The sequence below is a fragment of the Cyprinus carpio genome, chromosome B13 (genome assembly GCF_018340385.1).
Source record: "Cyprinus carpio isolate SPL01 chromosome B13, ASM1834038v1, whole genome shotgun sequence".
Lineage (NCBI taxonomy): Eukaryota > Metazoa > Chordata > Actinopteri > Cypriniformes > Cyprinidae > Cyprinus > Cyprinus carpio.
The window spans coordinates 9,977,342-9,996,110 of record NC_056609.1 but is presented as its reverse complement, the minus strand read 5'-3'; the positions used below and the strand labels follow the sequence as shown (position 1 = coordinate 9,996,110).

At 38.2% G+C, this 18,769-nt stretch overlaps 1 protein-coding gene across 31 annotated transcripts in view; it reads left to right on the top strand.

Moving 5' to 3' along the window:
- Nucleotides 1-18,769, top strand: part of col13a1 (collagen, type XIII, alpha 1) — a 95,118-nt gene that overhangs the window by 50,577 nt on the left and 25,772 nt on the right. For 8 of the 31 annotated variants that reach the window (XM_042736417.1, XM_042736413.1, XM_042736414.1 and 5 more), the window contains 15 exons: nt 2,856-2,906; nt 4,998-5,033; nt 5,475-5,501; nt 5,809-5,835; nt 7,199-7,225; nt 7,346-7,372; nt 7,477-7,503; nt 8,522-8,581; nt 10,460-10,522; nt 13,593-13,685; nt 14,052-14,093; nt 14,266-14,283; nt 14,767-14,793; nt 15,234-15,278; nt 17,656-17,682. In XM_042736417.1, coding sequence (XP_042592351.1) covers nt 2,856-2,906; nt 4,998-5,033; nt 5,475-5,501; nt 5,809-5,835; nt 7,199-7,225; nt 7,346-7,372; nt 7,477-7,503; nt 8,522-8,581; nt 10,460-10,522; nt 13,593-13,685; nt 14,052-14,093; nt 14,266-14,283; nt 14,767-14,793; nt 15,234-15,278; nt 17,656-17,682 — 597 coding nt within the window. Of the gene's footprint in view, nt 1-746; nt 774-2,855; nt 2,907-4,997; nt 5,034-5,474; nt 5,502-5,808; nt 5,836-7,198; nt 7,226-7,345; nt 7,373-7,476; nt 7,504-8,521; nt 8,582-9,816; nt 9,859-10,459; nt 10,523-13,592; nt 13,686-14,051; nt 14,094-14,265; nt 14,284-14,766; nt 14,794-15,233; nt 15,279-17,655; nt 17,683-18,769 lie in introns of all 31 variants that reach the window. The other 23 variants (XM_042736421.1, XM_042736419.1, XM_042736420.1 and 20 more) reach the window with 11 other exon arrangements.

Genomic DNA, 18,769 nt, shown 5'->3' with positions numbered 1-18,769 from the left:
ACAGACAGTTGTGAGCTCTGTTTTACCTCCTCATTCGTAAGATTTGTGTATTTGGAACTGCCCATTTTTCAGATTAGCACAATGCATGATATGTCATGAAAGTAAACGGGATCGACCAAAATCTGCATATTCTTGTAGATCTCCCGCTGGAGCGTAGCAGTTACTCCTCATTAAACATTTTCAGCAAGAAACCGATAAAACTGCATTGTCCTCAAAGGAGACGTTCCAGACTCTTGACCCTTGTATGGTTGCATACTCTAAGCTCACCCTAATGCTTTTTCTTGAAAAACAATCCCTACCTAAAAGCAGGTTTCAGCAGTGTTCAGCTCAAACTGTGAGCCCTAAGCAGAGCTTTCCATATTTCACCCAATGTAAAGCTACATTGTGCTCCTTTAGATTCTCACAGGAAGCGTTTTTTCACCTTTCATGGCTTATCCTACCCCCTCCAACCTCTTACATTGAAAAGTTTGTCTCAACATGATTATCTGTGCCCCCTCATCTACTATCCATTACTCCCCACAGACTAGCAGTGTAACACTCCAGTGCTTCCGATCCCCTGTAGCCTCCACCCCTCAACAACCCAAAATGCTCCAGTACATCAGTGTGTCCCATTCTCCCGACCTCCAAACTCTCCGTCTCAGGCTGCTGCATGCCCTTGTCCTCTCAGAACCTCGCTAACCCAGGTTCCTCTCTCTGTCTCTCTCCTTCTCACTGTGCATGTGACTGTGTCTGCTGTGACTGACCAGGGCTTAAAGGGAAACCTGGGGGAGAAGGTAAGTGCAGGATGTCGGCCTGCATGTGCAGAATTGAGACTCTCTCTCTCTCACTGTGGGTGGCTGTGTTGATGCAGGTCGGGGGGGGGACTTGAACCTATTGCAAAAAGTGCGCAGGTATCGTGATTTATATCAGGAAGGCTTTGGGGTTTATTTTGTAAGGCCTTGGGGGTCACATTCGGAAGACGTTTCCCACAATGCTTGGATTACCTGTGTTTATTCTTGAAGTGCTCTGAAGTTTTAAGACTCCCCACTCTAGACAAAGAGGTGTTTGGAATGTAGTAGCTTATGAAACCGTACCACTTCAAGATGTGTCCAAAACTATCTAAAAGTTGTGTAGTCACTGGATGTGTCCTTGAGCTTGTATTTGGTATGAGTGAGCACTCTATCCTGGATTTAGTGCATTGTGCTTTAGTTCCTGTTGTGGCAAATGTGGTTTGAGCCGTTCTTAAACCAGTCCCTTTTGGCAGCTGCGCTCAGTGTTTGTACAAGCCAGCAGTTCTGTGGCCTCCCTTCATCAAGCTGGAATGATATGTAATGCCTGAGGCCGAACAGGCAGCGTGAGGAGAAACATGTCCCTCATCCTTCACCATCACAGAAAAGTAGTGAAACTTCTCGATGGTTACCCTCACTTGCCAGCAAAACACTGGGGCTCTTAAGAACTTGGAAAGGAAATAAATAGCGATGTGACCACCGAGCTGACAAGTAGAGAAGCAGACGATATACGACCTTGGAAAGACCCACCAGATTCTCGTCCAGAATAATCAGTGGGCTTCCCTCATTTCAGGGGTTTACTTTTTATCCCCTCTTTTTAAATGTGGTCATGTTTTACCTTCCATCAAGGGCTTCAAGTCTTGACCCAAAAAATTTTGGGTGAAGAACTTCACTTCATTAGATATCATAACAACCCCCCCCCCCCCCAAGATGAATGGGCACGCAAGCCCTGAAACTGGCAGCCTTAGCGCTTCAGTTCTCGAGCAAATAAATACAGTTGAATCGTAATTGGTTGCGTTGGAAGGCTCAAGCCGAAAATCAGGCGAATTGGTGATTGATTGGTTGAACTTTGCAAGAACTGCAGAACTTGAGACTGTGTATTCTTTACAAAGAAAGGATTACTTGCTGAACGAAATGAAATCTGTGAAGATCGTATCATTCATTAGTTAGTCCAATCCTTAAATATCAGTAGAATTTGCTCCTGCTTTGGCTGATTGTATTTGGACTCTTTGTCCTGTACCCGTTTCAAGCTGCCAAATGCTTGTAATGTAAGCCTGTTCAAAGGGAAATTTCTAGATCTTCGGTTGTCCTGTTGCACAGATCTCTGCACGATTCTGTGGGTAACCATAAACCTTGGGGGCAAAGCTTAGGAGTCCTTTCCTTCTCCACAGCCTGAAAATCAGTTTCGTACATCACTTCTTTCACGCCCCAGAAACTTTTGTAGCCGATTCTAAAAAGTGCTAAAACAAATACATCTCTATCCTGTGATAAAGTGGGCATTAAAGCAGAATAATTAAAAATTGTCCACAATTTAATGGATGGCTGGGTCATCAAAGGTGTCTTCCTGATAGGGTTTCACATGAGAGAGCTAATTAGGGAAAGTGCTGGAAACCCGAGAGCTTTCCTGTCTGACCATAGAGCATTGCGGGATTGTGCTTGGATATTTGGTGCAGTGCTGCGGACAGGCCGACACCATGCAAATCACCTAGTTTGCGCCAGATAACCAGCCCGCTGGGCCGAATGCTGTTTACTCAGCAGTGCTCCCTGACCCTCTCAACTCGCTGTCAAGAGGTAAACTACGACCCTGAAATGAGAACCAGGGTCTGTTGACATTTTACTTACAGATCGAAATACTGTGTTCACCTCTGAGCCACATGCAAGCGCTCTCCGTGAGGCGGCTTAGCAAAAGAGTTATGTTAAACAGATGTTACAGGGTGTTTCAGAAAAGGTTTTTTCTATTCTGCAGATAAAATATATTCACTTAAACGTTTGGCTTTGTGTACTAGGTGTAGTTTAGTGGATATCATTCTGTCTCTTTTCTATCAGTTCCTCTCCTCACTGTCTTTCTACCTCTCTATCTATCCGTAGGGAGCGCCAGGAGAGCCAGGTCTGTCTATCATTGGCCCACGAGGACCTCCTGTAAGTGTTTGCTCTGTCACTGCTAAAATCTTCATCATCTCCTTCTAATGTCAGGTCTCCAGAGTAGGTACAGGTCATAGTGTAGAGTTTAGCAGATTTTGGCCTCAATATTTTTATGAGTCTAGGGGTTCTAGGCAAAGGTTTCTTCTATTGTTTTTCTCCAGCACTTAACTTACAGACCACCCCAAAATGAGCGTGGCATAAGATAGATAAGCAGGATCAGCGTCATCCAGCACACTACTATATGTGGAGCAAATCCAACAAATCTCTGCTAATCAAGACCCAATCTCTAATATGCACAAACAGGACGGGAATCCCGCCGCAGCTTGTATGGAAGCACTTACACTTCATCAGAGTATTTCGGGGCTTCGACTCCCACGTAATGACGCCCATTTTGGAATCTCATCTTCATTAGCTAGAAGGAAAGAAAACATCCCAGCCCTTGTCATTATAATCCAGACATTAGACGTGCAGATTGCGCTGTATCTGTTAATGAGTGGTCAGCCATCAGGCGAAATGGGGCTTGTCCCCAAACTGGCACTCTTTCCCTTTCCACGCATTCCACTCAGTAAGACAAAAATGCAATGTTACGCCATCAGAAGTGCAATTTCCTTGCTGATTATGCCATGCATAGCCTGTGTTTTCCCCAATTATCCCAACACACTCTTATGGGAGGGCCGTCAGACTGTATAGACATCTGTTTTTCTGCTTGCTGATTATACACTTCTCTATACCTCTGACCCATCACCTCTAATAAGCTGTCAGGAGTGGACATGAGGCATAGAGAACTTGTGACAGGGTGAAGTTTCATTGAAGGGAATCTCTTCAGCAGCTGAGCTGAGAGCATAGGCTTTGTCCTCACCTCCAAAAGGGTCGCAGAGGTTGATTTGAGGCAGAAGTGTGGAGAGGCCAGCGGAAATGACCAGTTTCTTTCTCACACATAAGTGAGGCAGTTAGGGAATAGACAAGAGGGATCATTAGATGATGTATTGAGTTGTCATTAGATCTACAGTTACTGTCCTGGCTGATCAGGCGGGGGGCATGGTTTCATATCTTAAAACTGAAAGTACAACAAAATACTATGTAGTTTGACAGGTCTAAAAAAATACATTTCGTTAAATCCACAATTTTATTTTCTTTGGATCGATTAGCATTCCTGGTTTGAAAACCCCTGTCTTAGGTTGTCAAGTATCTGTCTTTTGTTGAATTTGTCATATTTTGTTCAAGATACAGTACACTTTGAAAAACCGTGTCTGTGTCTGAAAAAAACTGAAAAGCAATATTTAATATGGGTTTAATTTCCAAGATCAGACTGCTGTCAGGAAATTCTCCTGAAGAATGAAGAATGTATTGCGGCCATAGTGGATTTTTGGTTTAGAGGAGTTCTTTTAAGTAGACTGGCTTGATTTCTATTACTTTTTATTGCACTTTCATGCCAACAAAATGAATGTTGTCAGGTCTGTTTCGGGTGATTCTGAGGGGGCACATGCTGCTACTTCCATTACTCCAGACCTTTAGGTTCCCAAGGCAGAGAAAATCAACCATGTTCCAGTAACTACCTGAGACCCAGACACACAATCCCCTTCATTAGCTCAGTTCACCTCTTCCTTGTAATTTTCTCTCAGGTCGCTCCAACACAGTCCTTTTTTTTTTGCCAGGCATATTGAATGACTTCCTCTTTTCCCAAGGGCTGCAAAAGTTTTTTCAGCAAAGCAAACTTGGTATTGTTCACTGGAGAATGTAGCACTAATCATTACTGACATTTACTTATTTAATTTGTCTCATTGGCTCTCACGTACTGAATAAGGACAACTATTTAATGTTTTTCAGTTTGTTCTTTCCCGTGTTGAATTTCAGTCGGTGTCCCACAGTTTTTAGAGCTTTATTTGTCTTTGTCTCCTCATCCCACACAAAGTGCTTCCTACAGAGCAGGAAGGCTCCTGTCCTTCATCCTCAATTACGACACAACTGAGTTTGGAGGAACAATACTGCGTCTCTCAACACAGACCTCCTTTCATCGAGTTCACATAATCCTCATGTTTTTCGTATAGAAAATAACTCCTCTTCTTTTTTCTTTCTGTCTCCCCTCAGGGACAACCCGGTACTAGAGGATTTCCAGGCTTTCCGGTGAGTGACTTTTGTCTGAAGCCAATTGGACAAACTTGTGTAGAGTTTATGTGTGAGTTTATAAAAGCCATCAATTAGCCACTGCTTCTGTGGCCCGTATTTAATTGATGCATGTGGAAATGACTCAAGATAATGTGAGATTTGGCACTGGTTTAAAAAATAGTTTAAAAAATGTCCTAGGACCCTTTCTATGGGCATTCTACAGGATGTTAAAGTCCTTTAAGGTGTTTATTACCATGCATGATCACTGATCTTTCTGGACACATTTGGTACAGAGTGTTTCTAGTGAGTCAGTGTGCTTCACCATGCTTTGGCCTGACCTTCAAGGAAATACATTTTTTCCATAAACATTGCCATTTTAGCTAGTCTAGACAGGAGAATTGGAGCTGTTTTGTGCCTTCACAGTGTCGCCAATCTGTTCTTCCACTTTTTTTTTTCCAGGGCCCCATTGGCTTGGACGGGAAACCTGTGAGTCTTGCTTCATTCCTTACGAATGTTTGAGTAATTGACACTTGCACAGGTTTGGAACCTCCGAACCCTTGTACCAAATTATTTGGCAGTAATTGATAACTGATGGTCATTTTGGCAATGAAGAGGATAATTATGGTAATAATAATTATGCTAATTATTGTAATAAATTCACTATCGTTGCCATCATGACATAATATAAGAATATAAAGAATGGAGTGATTTGTACTACCTAAAAAGATTAAAGAGAATGGATTTTTTCCTTTGCCAAACTTTTTTCTTTTTTTCTTTTTTTTTTTCTTTTCAGGGACAGAATGGTCCAAAAGGTGATATGGTAAGCAATTTCATTAACATTTTAAAATTTTTAGCCATTGTTAACTGGCTTTAGAGGTGCAGTGCAAAAACAATTTCCAGTGAATGTGATCTTAAGAAAATACATAACCTTGGCTGGAATTAATTGAAGTGTTAAAATACAAATCTAAATACTTTTAGTTTAAAAGGACACACATAATGAGATCTGTCATGTAGGCTTTCGCTAATGAAATACTGTTGGAATAAAAACCATCTGTCATAAAGAGAAATATGTAAAAAAGTAATACATATTATAAAGAGAAATTTGTCAGTGTCTATAAAACTCACCAGTTGAGCCATTTGTTCTCAAGATGGCTTGTTACAGTGATGTTTATCTAGGCTATAAGCATGGCCATATAAATAAATTTGATTTATAGGTAGAGTGTCTAAACGGCAGTATGTGTGTGTGTGTGTGTGTGTGTGTGTGTGTGTGTGTGTGTGTGTGTGTGTGTGTGAGAGAGAGAGAGAGAGAGTAGAGAGGCTACTTACCCATTTCATTCAGTGGGGTTTGTCAAAAGTGACTTTATGTCAATATCTGTATGACTTTGGCTGCCTGTGGTATTAAAACAAGGCCATTGAGTTGGCTCTGTCCTCTTAAACTGCAATTTGAAAAATGTAGTCCACAGCTTTCTTTTATGTGATGAAAGACAATGGGCAGAGACGTTATGCTTCCAGGCTGTGTACTTTAAACCATTCCTTGTGAAATATAGTACAACCTCTGTGTTCTTTCTTTTATAGCATCGTGAGAAACGGCAAGCTTAGAAACTATAAAAGAGAAGCACTTTTTGAATTGACACCTTTATAAGACAGCATCAGAGCTGAACGGCCCCTGCTGAGCTTTTGAGCATGCCACATTGAGCTTTTAAAGTACTACATAGCTTACCCAAATACAACCTAAGCTGGATTTTTCATGTTTTATTGACAAGTTTCTCCACATTTGCTTTTGTTCGTATATGGTAGTATTACAGAAATTGATTTGTTAGTATTTCTGGATGAATATTATGGCTCCTCTGAAGTCATTCCATCAATCTGTCTGTCAGCTCTAAGGCAGTGAGCTACAGTACATGTTTTTATAGGGCATGATGCATTGTGGGACATTGTTTTATCAAAAGCGGCCTCTGATGCCCTCCATACAAGCACACAGCGACACTTGTAACCTACTAAAGCTTCCTCAAGCAAAATTTAGTTTCAGCCTTAGAACTTAGCACTTTTCCTTTTCTATCAAAATTAAATAATTTATAAGGAATTGTTGTGCTTGTTATGGCAGAGAGGCTTTGTAAACAGGAAAAGTTAATCATGGACAATCCAGTAACACCTCCATATTATTATTCTGATTATTTTCCCAGGGTCCTCGTGGTCCTAAAGGAGTACCAGTAAGCATTTGCTTTAATATGTATTATTATACAGTCATTATTTCACAGGAGTTTTCACATGGCAGTGGAATGGAACATTTTGGATGGGCTTTAAGTTTTTGTTCAAATCTTATTTTTCAGGGTGAACCTGGTCCAAAAGGAGAGAAGGTAAAATCATGCATGAAATGCATTAAAATAGCAACTAATTTTCTTATGATTTGTGAAATGGCCTTAGAGGACTGTGTGTGATGGATTTTTGTTATTTTTTATAGGGTGTATGTGGCGACTACACTCACAGGGTGAGTCAATGTTTTGTTGAACTTATTGAGTTGATATTGTGATATCATAAACACTGTTCATTTATGTTTTAAAATAAGCTATCAAATAGGTTATCTGGTGTTGAGTGCTGGAAAATCCTAAGCACATGTTTTCATTCCAGTTTCCGTGATATTCTTCTATTAGTCAAAGTGATTGGTCATGTTTACCCTTAAAAAGACATTTACAATGTGTTTGTGGTTAAATTAGAGACATTAAAATAAGGGGAAATAAGGCAGGAACAGTAGATTGACAGCTTGGATGTTGTCTCAGATAGGTAGCACATGAGCACATGCCAAGGCAGGGCCTCAAAGTTGATCAGCCAAATCACAGTTTCGTGTAAACAAGGCAATTTTACCAACAGCCTGCTGAATTGGATTTGATAAGGCTCTCTGTAAAAGGCGGCCAAGTTTCTTATGTGGTGGATAGGGGTTTTGGTAACAGCCCTGGCCTATTTAAAAGTAATTTTAGCCTTTTGAAGCTATTTTATCAATTATGTAATCTCAAAAACAGCACGCGATTTAAAAGCAGAAAAATAGCCTTGGCAGTAGATGTTTCTACTGAATCTGTGTTTGGCTTGAAAAAGAAAGAACTGTAATAGCAGCAGGACACAAGCTGATAGTCTTATTTCTAAGTATATAATCACTGTTTTTATTGTGTATAAGTAAGTGTATGAAGTATATCATACAGCTATATCACATCAAAACAGAGCTGTTTTTCATGCATGTCGGCCAGGCCACATGGAAGGCAGTAGACTATTTAGAAAGCTGCTCATAAAGGTGGTCTTTTTGGCTGGTTGTGTACTATAGGTTCTTTGCAGTTAGGGTTAAACCCAAAGGTCACTGTGCTAGACTGAAAGGATACACCCTGCAGTGGTGGAACAAAAATGGGAATTATCACTAGAGTGTGTGTGTGTGTATGTGTGTATGTGTGTATGTGTGTGTGTTTATGTATCTGTATCTGTATCCATGTCCGTGTATTTGTATGTTGGGCCATTTTAAGCAGGGGCTCCCAGTGAAAACGTTGGCAGCTTTGCGCTCCAGTCAGGCTCTAATGTTGAAGGTTTGTGGGCTGTTCGCTGTCCCTTATCCCTAATACCGTGATATGTGTGTTACAGTCCTGCTGCAAAGAGAGACATAGCTGAGAACTGTGTTCTAGTTTATCCACGTGCACTGTTGGAGGTGCAGAGAGGTGCCTGTTATTACAACTGATTGAAAACACTGCAGGAATTTATAATGGCACATCTTAACATGCAGCTGTTCTGCTGCTTTTTCTTTGGCTTTCTCAGGGAACTTTTATGGTTGTGGTATATCATTTTAAGGTACACTACGCAACTGTAACTTTTTACAGCATCAAAAATGCATCCAATTTTTAAAGACATAAATAACATGTGTTTTTCTTATTTTGATTGGCCTCCTTATGCATAGAGTACCTTAACATAATGTAACTTTCTGGTAAAATTGGTGAAAAACCTTCTGCAGGGTGATAAGCTTGAAAAGCACTTGCCTTCATGATTTGCTTGTATTTTCCTCTTATGCTAAAATTCAGCGAGCCAGTATGTTATATTTGAATTATTGAATGTTATATATACACTACTTTTCACGAGTTTGGGGTTAGTAAGATTTTTTTATGAGGATGTATTAAATTGATCAAAAGTGACACTAAAGACATTTATTATGTTATGAAGATTTGTATTTTAAATAAATTCTGTTCTTTTGAACATTCTATCCTTTAAAGAACCCTGAAAATAAATTCATAATTGTTTCCACAAAAAGCTCAGCTGTTTTCAACATTATTAATAATAAGAAATGTTTCTTGAGCAGCATCTTAGACTGATTTCTGAAGGATCATGTGACACTGAAGACTGGAGTAATGATGCTGAAAATTCAGTTTTGCATCACAGGAATAAATTACATTTTAAAATATATTGCAGACGACAACAGCTATTTTACATTGTAATAATATTTCACAATATTACTGTAAGAGACAAATAAAGTAAAACATTCTAACCAACCCCAAACCTTTGAATGGTAGTGTATTTGTTATGCACAGTATGGTCCAAAGATCTGAAACCCCATTAAAAATATGTAAAATTTCAACCAACAAAACTGAAGCATTTCCAGTAGTCTATAGTCCTTTTGAATGCATTTTTATGTGCAGTCTATTGCATAGAGGTACGAAATACAGGCACCCCCCAAGAAGGCAAGTTGTATTTAAGGTAACATCAATTATTAGTGGTGTATCTATGGGTCAATAACTCTTCAATCTGTACTTTGCAATGCTGCTGATCTCAACAGAAACGCCGTATTGTCAACGCCTGTGCTGGAGGACAGGCCACAGTAAGTCTGTTGCGAAACTCTCTTTGTAGCAAGACTGAATCCAGCCTGATCTACACAGCATTGCTGCAGAGTCACAGGTGCCGTCACAGTGGAAATGAAGACAGAAACATTATCACAGATAATGATAATGTTTCATATGTAAATGTTTTAATAGGACTGTCAGTTGATTATCAGTATTAATTCAATGGCATTGCATAGAATTTACAAAAAGGGGATTAGGAAGTCAATACAGTTCAAATTTTATCTATGTATTATTGAACATAAATCTTTTACCAATTTTGCATATTAATTTATGATTAATTAAATAATTTAAACTAACAAACCTACAGAACTCCATTCTGATGAACCTGTGACTCTGTTCAGTGATGCTGAATCCTTTTGGTTCTCTCGTTCCCTTCTTCTACTTCATCTCTCTCTCTCTCTCTATGCCCTTGCCTTGCTTTTTCCTCACTGTTCACTCTCTTTTTCACTTGTTTTTCTGTTTTTTCCCTTCCCCTCCTCTCCTCTTTCTGGCCCGTTTCCTTCCTTTGGCCTCCTGGTGAACTTGTTGGCCTGGTGGGTTTGTGCACCGTGGCCCACCTGTGCTTTGTGACCTCGGCAGATGTTGCCCATCACCGTCCGCAACATGCCCTCAATAAGCCCTCTAATCCTAAAGCGCCTCAAGGTACATCTCTCTCTGCCACCCTCGCACTCCTTCCCTATGGATGCCAACCTTCGTCCACCCACTGCCAGCATTCACTGAGGCCATTAACAGCTACTGAGCTCTAGACAAACATCATAGCCAGTAGTTTCATTGTCATGATATGACATACTGTAATACACTTGAAATGCACTTATTTCATAAAATAATTTCAATTCACAAAATTTATAGGCATATAAACTATACCCCACAGGAAGAACTTCTGTCAGGCCTTTTCTGGCTTTTCAGACTGTCCGTCAGCTCAATAAATGTCACTAATACATAATGGATTGTCCTTTTATAAAATTAGTAAAATTTGATTTAAATCATATATATATATATATATATATATATATATATATATATATAAACTTGAGGATTGTTCAGGTATTTTTAAGCTGTCATCTGATTTATACCAGAAATCGACTATGTTTAGAGATTATTTTGTAAATAAAGCACTTAAAATACAACTACTAGAAAATTTTGGATGTGAGAAATATTTTAAAGATCCCATGAAATCATAGTTTTAAGGTAATGTCTATTAACTTAGGCTAAATTAACAAGTAACATTTACAAACCAGTACAATTTGTTAATATTAGATAATGCATGAACTTCAATTTTTACTGCATTTTATAATATAGGATAATATTAATTTAGAAGCTTGCTGTTGTTTATTGTCAATTCATGCTTGTTGATATAATATTAGCAGACACACGTTATTTTAATTCATCCTGGTTACAGTGTAATTACACAAATAAGTACTGAGTAATATTAATTAACTGCATATACCTGGGTTTGGTTTAGTGATTCTTGTAATTATGCATAATTTACTGTTATTACTTATAACAAATTTGACCTGTAACAAGGACACATTAAAAATGTCCCCAGATTAACTGATGTTAGTTCATACAACATGCTAAAAAGTTATTCATATATATATATATATATATATTACCAATATTAATAAATACAGTCAAGTATTTTTAATAAAATTTTTAATTTAATATTGCATTCATATAGAACCTTGCTGTAAAGTGATACAAATATACAGGGTCCAAAAATCTTGATGACATAATCTTCATCGTCATGTCCTTTTTCTCTCTCTCTTTTTTGTAGTCCAGTCAGCTGCTCTCTAAAATGAAAACTAAACTAAATTTGTTAAGCCGTTTCTTGGGGTGTTTATAAGCTCACAATGTACATTTATATCCTTTGTCAGTCTACAGTTACATATCAAATCCCTTAAGAACAGTGAGCAAGACTCCTGCCATATTAATAAAACAAAACAGAAGTTTCAAAATCTGATTCTATAATCCTCACAGTCGAAAGATAACATAAGAATGAGAGAGCTTATTTGGCAGCAAAGTTGAGTCTTGCCTAAAGGGAGATGTCAGCCCTCCACTTCAGCCTCTTTATTAAAAGCTCTCGGCCTTCACTGTCTGCTCCATGAAGTGGACCACGGTTGGCACCCGTCCTCTATCTTTATTTCTACAGGTGTGTAGTCTGTGTACAACAGATTTAGAGTACCATGTTTGGAGACAATGGTATAGACTGTCAAAGACCACAGTGTTAGGGAAAGAACTTATAGCAGCTGATTGGCTGGGTCTTCATGTTGGGTCGGGTCTGTGCATTGGATGGAGATCAGGGAATATCTCCATTTAATGGATCTACATCTGGCCTCATAAATCAAATCTAGACAAGTCCTGTCAAGAAATAAATGGATAAAATATGGATCTAAATCTGATGGATGTGTTCCGGATTTCTATGAGCTTCAGACTGCTACTGAACAGAGACGGCATTAAAGAAAGGCTTTTCTTTGTCACGGTATCTGCGCTATTTGTGGTTAATCAGTCTCGTACACGGTTGCCAGCATTTAGGAGGTCTTAATTTTCTTTCTATAGTAGCAGACTTGAAATGAATGCTGTTAATGGAAGGAAAATAGACCGAGTTCTTGGAGTGCAAACTAAGCCTCTTTAATGTTGAAAACAGACTTTTTAAAAAATAATTGCACAGTAGAAATCTTAAATAATCAGTTCTCCTCATGGTCTCTTCTCAGGAATAGCAGGATATTGTTTAGTCCAGTCTTATTTCCTATTTTCACATCCCTCTTGCTGTGTAAATACCGGACCCTTTCCTGTAGATGATTTTGTTTAGTCTTCTTCTGTGCTGAAGGTCTCATCTTGCTGAGAAGTACCCGAGATAGTTTTAAAACAGGCCATGAGTGGATCATGTAGAGCGGTGGTTTTCAACTGGTGGATCAAAAAAGTGGGTCAGCGGATAAGCATAAAGTAAATAATAAAATGCAACTGTCTAAAAAAGCTAAATAAATAGACTTATTAACCATTAAAAGTGAGAAAAATCTTCTTATATATTTTGTTGTTCATGTCGAAGGCCGGACGTCTAATCAAACTCGCCCATAAAAAAAAACATGACCTAGACTACATGGAATTTGAGTTCACTTACAATGAGGATAAACATGGTTTGTGCTGACAACAGTGTGCTTTGTTGTTGTTGGCTCCCGAGAGAACAAAACGATCAGAATTCAGTTTTGTACAGTAAAAAATTTCCGGTCGCCATTTGATTTCCAATTTTAAATTGGGTGTTGAGAGCCACTGATGCAGACCTTACTGAAGAAGAGTCCACACGCAATATTATTGGGCTTGCAAAGCTGAAGCCTTAAAAGCATTAAGTGTAAATGTGTAATTTCTACAAACTTTTCCCCAAATTTATAAAAAAAAATCTTTTTTTTCCAAACATGGTACTTTATAAACTAGATTAACCACATCAATCATCTCATCCTGACTTTCAACTCAACCTTCAGGCCTGGGTTCCTCTCAGCTTCAAATCCACTGTTTCATCAGTAAATAAGTATTCATATTTTTTAGTATTTTTCTAAATATAAATGTATAAAGGATTTTGAGTATAATAATCATAATCATATCTAATTATTGTAAATTACTGGATTTGAATCAGATTGGACCCTGCCTCTGATGTTATGAATTGTACCTTATATCCAAATGACTTCTTTATCTCAGATGTTAACTTCCTGTCTCTCAGCAGGGCGAGCCCGGAGCGCAAGGACCACCAGGGCCTCCTGGCCCCCCAGGGCCTCCTGGGACTCCTGGCCTAACTGGTGCTAGTGGACCCCCGGTAAGTCACTGAAAATAATTTGCATCAGGAAATGTTTTCTACAAAACTCATGCTCGTTGTTAATCATATATGGTTTTCTGGAATAAATAACTCAAGTCAAATGCAGTCAAATATTTTTGGAATAATAACCATTATACTGTATAATTGTATAAGTCATTTTCCCAGGCCATCGTCTCAGGCTATAATATTGTGGCCTCTTGTTTTCTCACATTATAAAATGTATGTATGTATTTATTTACCCTTTTGTGTCATCTGTGATTATGGCTGCAGTGCACATTCCTGCATTTTTAACATTTGCACTTTTGCATTTGTTGTTAGTGGTTTTTGTGTGTGTTTTAACAATCTACCTTCTCATTTTGGGCATAGGGTAAACCTGGAGAACCTGGAAAACCCGGAAAAGACCCAAGAGTGAGTGTTTGAACACATGTGTTTTCTTCTTTACGTTTCTAATACGGGGCTCTAGATTAAGTAAAATAAACTCGGAAGTCTGATATGTTCCATATGACAATGTCCATTTCAAGCTCCATATGACAGTTTAAGCTTCGAACTGAAAGCGTGTTTCTATTTCTTTCATTTGTAGATGCTACCAGGACTGAAGGTAAGCTTGAAAAGCACACAGCTGTCCAGCTGCTCTGCAATGATAGTATTTTCCACAGGCGAGTCATAAACAGGCTCACATGAAGTTCACACACAGTTCAACAGCCTACAGGGTGGGTCTGCTCTGTCATTGCCAGTACCGAAGGGGTGGATACGCCATAATTGATTATCCGTGTTGCTGTTGGATAAGTATGTATTTCCCCTGATGTGTTAATTGCCACTGAATTTAGACTGGGGAATTTTAATTGTACTCTGTTTAGAAGCACTAGTCTCTTATAGAAGCACATTTCAGCACTCTATAAAGACTGTCTGCCAGTCTATATAACAGCTGTAACTAGAGGCTTTCTCCTTTGGACACAAAGTTCCCAATAAAGGAATACCGATCTGCTTATTACCCGTTTTACTACTGGATAGCTCCAAGTATATGAAAGTATTCTTGATAAAAGCCAAAGAGGTCTTTGATTGTTTTTGCTTTTTTTTATAGGGTGAACCCGGTGTACCTGGACAAAAGGTGAGTGTGTCCGTCATAGTACGTGAGCAGACGTTTGTTTTATCTTTAAAGGCCGTTCCTCAAATCCCACATTTTAGGACCAGAAATTTGGCACTGCTGTTGATTGCTTAAACAAAATGGTTAGAATCGAATCCTTCTTCTCAGAGGAACCTTAAGGAATTAAGCTGAACTGTGAGGGAGTGATGTATCAATTAATCATTCAACAGAGTGACTGAAAACCACTAAACTGCAGGGCCCTGAATGTGAGTCTCATCAGTCGCCGTGCTAGCTGAAGAGTTTCAAAGTGGAAAAAGAAACCAGACACATCACTTTAAAGTCATGCATGAGCACAGACAAAATATTAGTGGATTAGAGAGAACACAATTGATTGGGTCAAACTCTCAAAATTTTTCTTTCTGCATGGCCAGTTTTCTTTAACCGATTTTGTCCTTATCTCTCAGGGTGATCGCGGTGAAGCTGGTCCAAGTGGACCTGAAGGCCCCGAGGTAGGAATCTGTAACCTTTGACTGGTTTAAGCATCTTAAATAATTAACCTGCTCCAAAGGTCACCCATCACTTCTGGGTCAACTCATTACATAATCCCAACACAGAGGGTAACTTCAGATTGACAGCACCCTTTGAGTCAGATTCACAGATTACTACCTTTCTACAGTGTGTTATTGTGTCAGTCATTTACATTTACATTTACATTTAATCATTTAGCAGACGCTTTTATCCAAAGCGACTTACAAATGAGAACAGTCAAAGTCTTTATGAAGGATGTAGGAACAGGAGAGATGCGTTACATACTCGCTTCAGTCTTTAATCAGGCCTTCACCAGAAGAGGGTGTTATCTGAAACAGTCTGTAGGTGACATCAGATACTCAAATCATATAGTTTTGATTAAGCCGGTGGGGCGGACTAAATACCATTGGAGCACTGGAGGAATTGCTCAAAGTACCGGGGGTTGCTGATAACAGCATCTGTTTGGGGTTTTACTGTCTTCCCCTTGAGCAATGTGCTTAACTCTAAAGTCATTGAGTGCATTACCCCTGAGGTAATGCAAGATTGAATTAAGATAGTACATGGGGCTTAGTGTAATGCTATGAAAAGCATAAAATACGCTACAATAAGTTTTTTTTTTTTTTTATGCCTTTGAAAGAAGTCTCTTATCTTCACCAAGGCTGTATCTATTTGATCAAAAATACTGTGTGAAATACTGTTACAATTTAAAATAACTGTTTTTATTTGTATATGTTTTAAAATGTAATCCTTAAATTATAACTGTATTCCTGTGTTGCCAAAGCAAATCATTACTCCATTCTTTAGTGTCACATGGTCCTTCAGAAATAATTTTAATATGTTGATTGCTTTATTATTTATCAATATTTCTGTGGAAACAATGATACCTTCTTTCTTTTTAAAACTTTTAAAAACTTTCTTTATAACTGCCTTTACTGTCACTTTTGATTGATTTAATGCACCCTTTCTGAATAAAAATACACATTTCTTATATATATATATATATATATATATATATATATATATATATATATATATATATATATATAAAACCTGCATTTCTTATATATATATATATATATATATATATATATATATATATATATATATATATATATATATATATATATATATATATATATATATATGTATTTATATGTATGTACTTATATGTATGTATTTATATGTATATAAAATATAACTTGAACTGAACTGTTAGAATTGTATTTTTGCTTCTTGCACACAACAATCTGTCCACCCCATTCCACTCTTGTTTCCAGAATAGCACAGAACAGTGGGTCAAACAGCTTAGCCTATGTGCAGTTACAAGTGTGTTGATTGACACTTTGTGAGGGATACATGTTGGCACAAAAACCACATGTAATCTTTTCCATGTGAAATTGAATTTGCTTTGCTTTGATACAACCTATATAGTTCGCAATCTTGGATTTGTGTTACGCTTTTACACATGTGAACTCTGGAACAACCTGAATATCCATTCCCTTCCAAATCTACCTATGTGAACTTGAGCTTTCTTCCATCAGCCACGTAGTTCAGGTCCAACACACGCACCCAGTCAATAGCTAGAGCTAGATTGATAGTAAGCATGTCATACAGCGAGCTTATGGAAAATTCCTCTATAGGAGAGACTGAAGTAGCATTGGGTTTGTTTCGTTTACATTCAGTCTCATATTAGGGCAGGTGAAATCTTTTGTGCTAAAGCAGAGAAACAGTTATTTTGCACAACTGCACCACCTTCTGGATATTGACAGGTGCTGCGCTCACGAATGCTCACAAAACTGGAGATTTATGGAGGGAGGCTAAAATGTGTTCTCCCCTGTGAACTGAGTTTGTCTCCTGTCTGGCTTACCATTTCTACTCGGAAAAGAGACATCTTTACATTCACCTGTGAGAGAGGCAAAGGGCCAAGTCAATGGATTTACAATTAAAAGGTTCAAATCAGAGGAGACACCTTATTCGGCACATTACCAACACAATTAATCAACGGCTGACTTTGCCTTCCTCCCATGACAGTTTATTTCTGAAAAATTACTGTCTGTCCACTTCATGGATGTTTAGCTATTTACTCAGCACTGCCAAGCCATACGGCATTGAATATGACAGAACAGCAATTTTTGCTTTAACAATTTAAAAAATGGGAGACTGAATTGGTTGTTTAGATAAATGATGTTGTGAACTGAAACTCTGCTGACTTTAATGTTGCCCTGTTGCTATGATAGATGTAAATTAGTTGTTTTAGACCAAGGAAAAGCATGTCAACAGTACCTTTTGATTTATTAGAAGCTTTCATTTGGCATTTCAGAGCACATTGATCACTTTGTTTGTTGTGTTTCTCTTTAGGGAATTAAAGGAGATGAAGGAATGAAGGTAAGGAGCACATTTGGTTTTTGTTATTGCTGTTTTTACTGTTTTTTTAAATAATGTTTGAAAGTTTAAAAGCAATGTGAGTTATTTTGTTGATGTTAAAATGCTTTCATCTGTAAGTAGCCTGTTTGTAGATTGACTGCCCCGTCTTTATGGTGCTATCAGAACATTGATGTGTTTGTTTGATCTTGACCAGCTCAACATAGCAACATTGACTCAACCAATAGCATGAGTTTGGGGGGCGGGGTTATCTGTTTGATCGGCCAATGGCCAGTTGCGTGTGGTGACGCATAAATTGCACACTTCACCTTTACATTTATTGTTATTCTGTGTATGGAAATCTCAGATTTGCATTCAGCTTTGATTATCATGTCATTTGGATTTATTAAAATCAGGCAAAGATTTTTTTGTGTTTTGTTAGATTCCAACCTGTATCTTGAAGGAGCAGTTTTCTATAGAGAGTAAATCTGAACATCTGAAGATTTATGTTTGTATGACTGTATCACATGTCTGAGGCATTGCTCCTAGTAAAGATAGGCATCTGCTGGAGTGCTTACACTGTTTCTCACTGGGGTGACTTTTGCCCTGTAAACAGGAGTGGGACGCACGTAAAGTTTACACCTGCTGATGCACAAATAGTCCCTATAGGATACCGCTATTCCGACTGTCTAACTGCTTAATGCTGAGTGTTGTCCTGTAAAGCCAGCAGCGATAGATGAGCAGAGCCTGAATGAACTCATCTGTGTGGACTGGCCAGGGAAAACACAGGGTGTGATATCTTAAAAGGGTCATATCAGGAGGAAGCCAATTTTCCTTGATAATTTACAATAAAAATTAAGTCCAATGTATTATGAAAATATACTGTATCTTACAGAACTCAAAACTTCCTTCTTAGTCCCAAAAAACTTAAATTACTAAAACTTAAAATTTAATTAAAAAATGAACAAATGGATTCATAATAAAATACTGTAATACTGTAGTAGTTTATACATCACATATACTATATATACTATATACATATACTATAACCAGCTGCCTTTGTCTAGCAAATAGCAAATCATGCTGTGGCTGTGATGTACTGTAGCTAAAG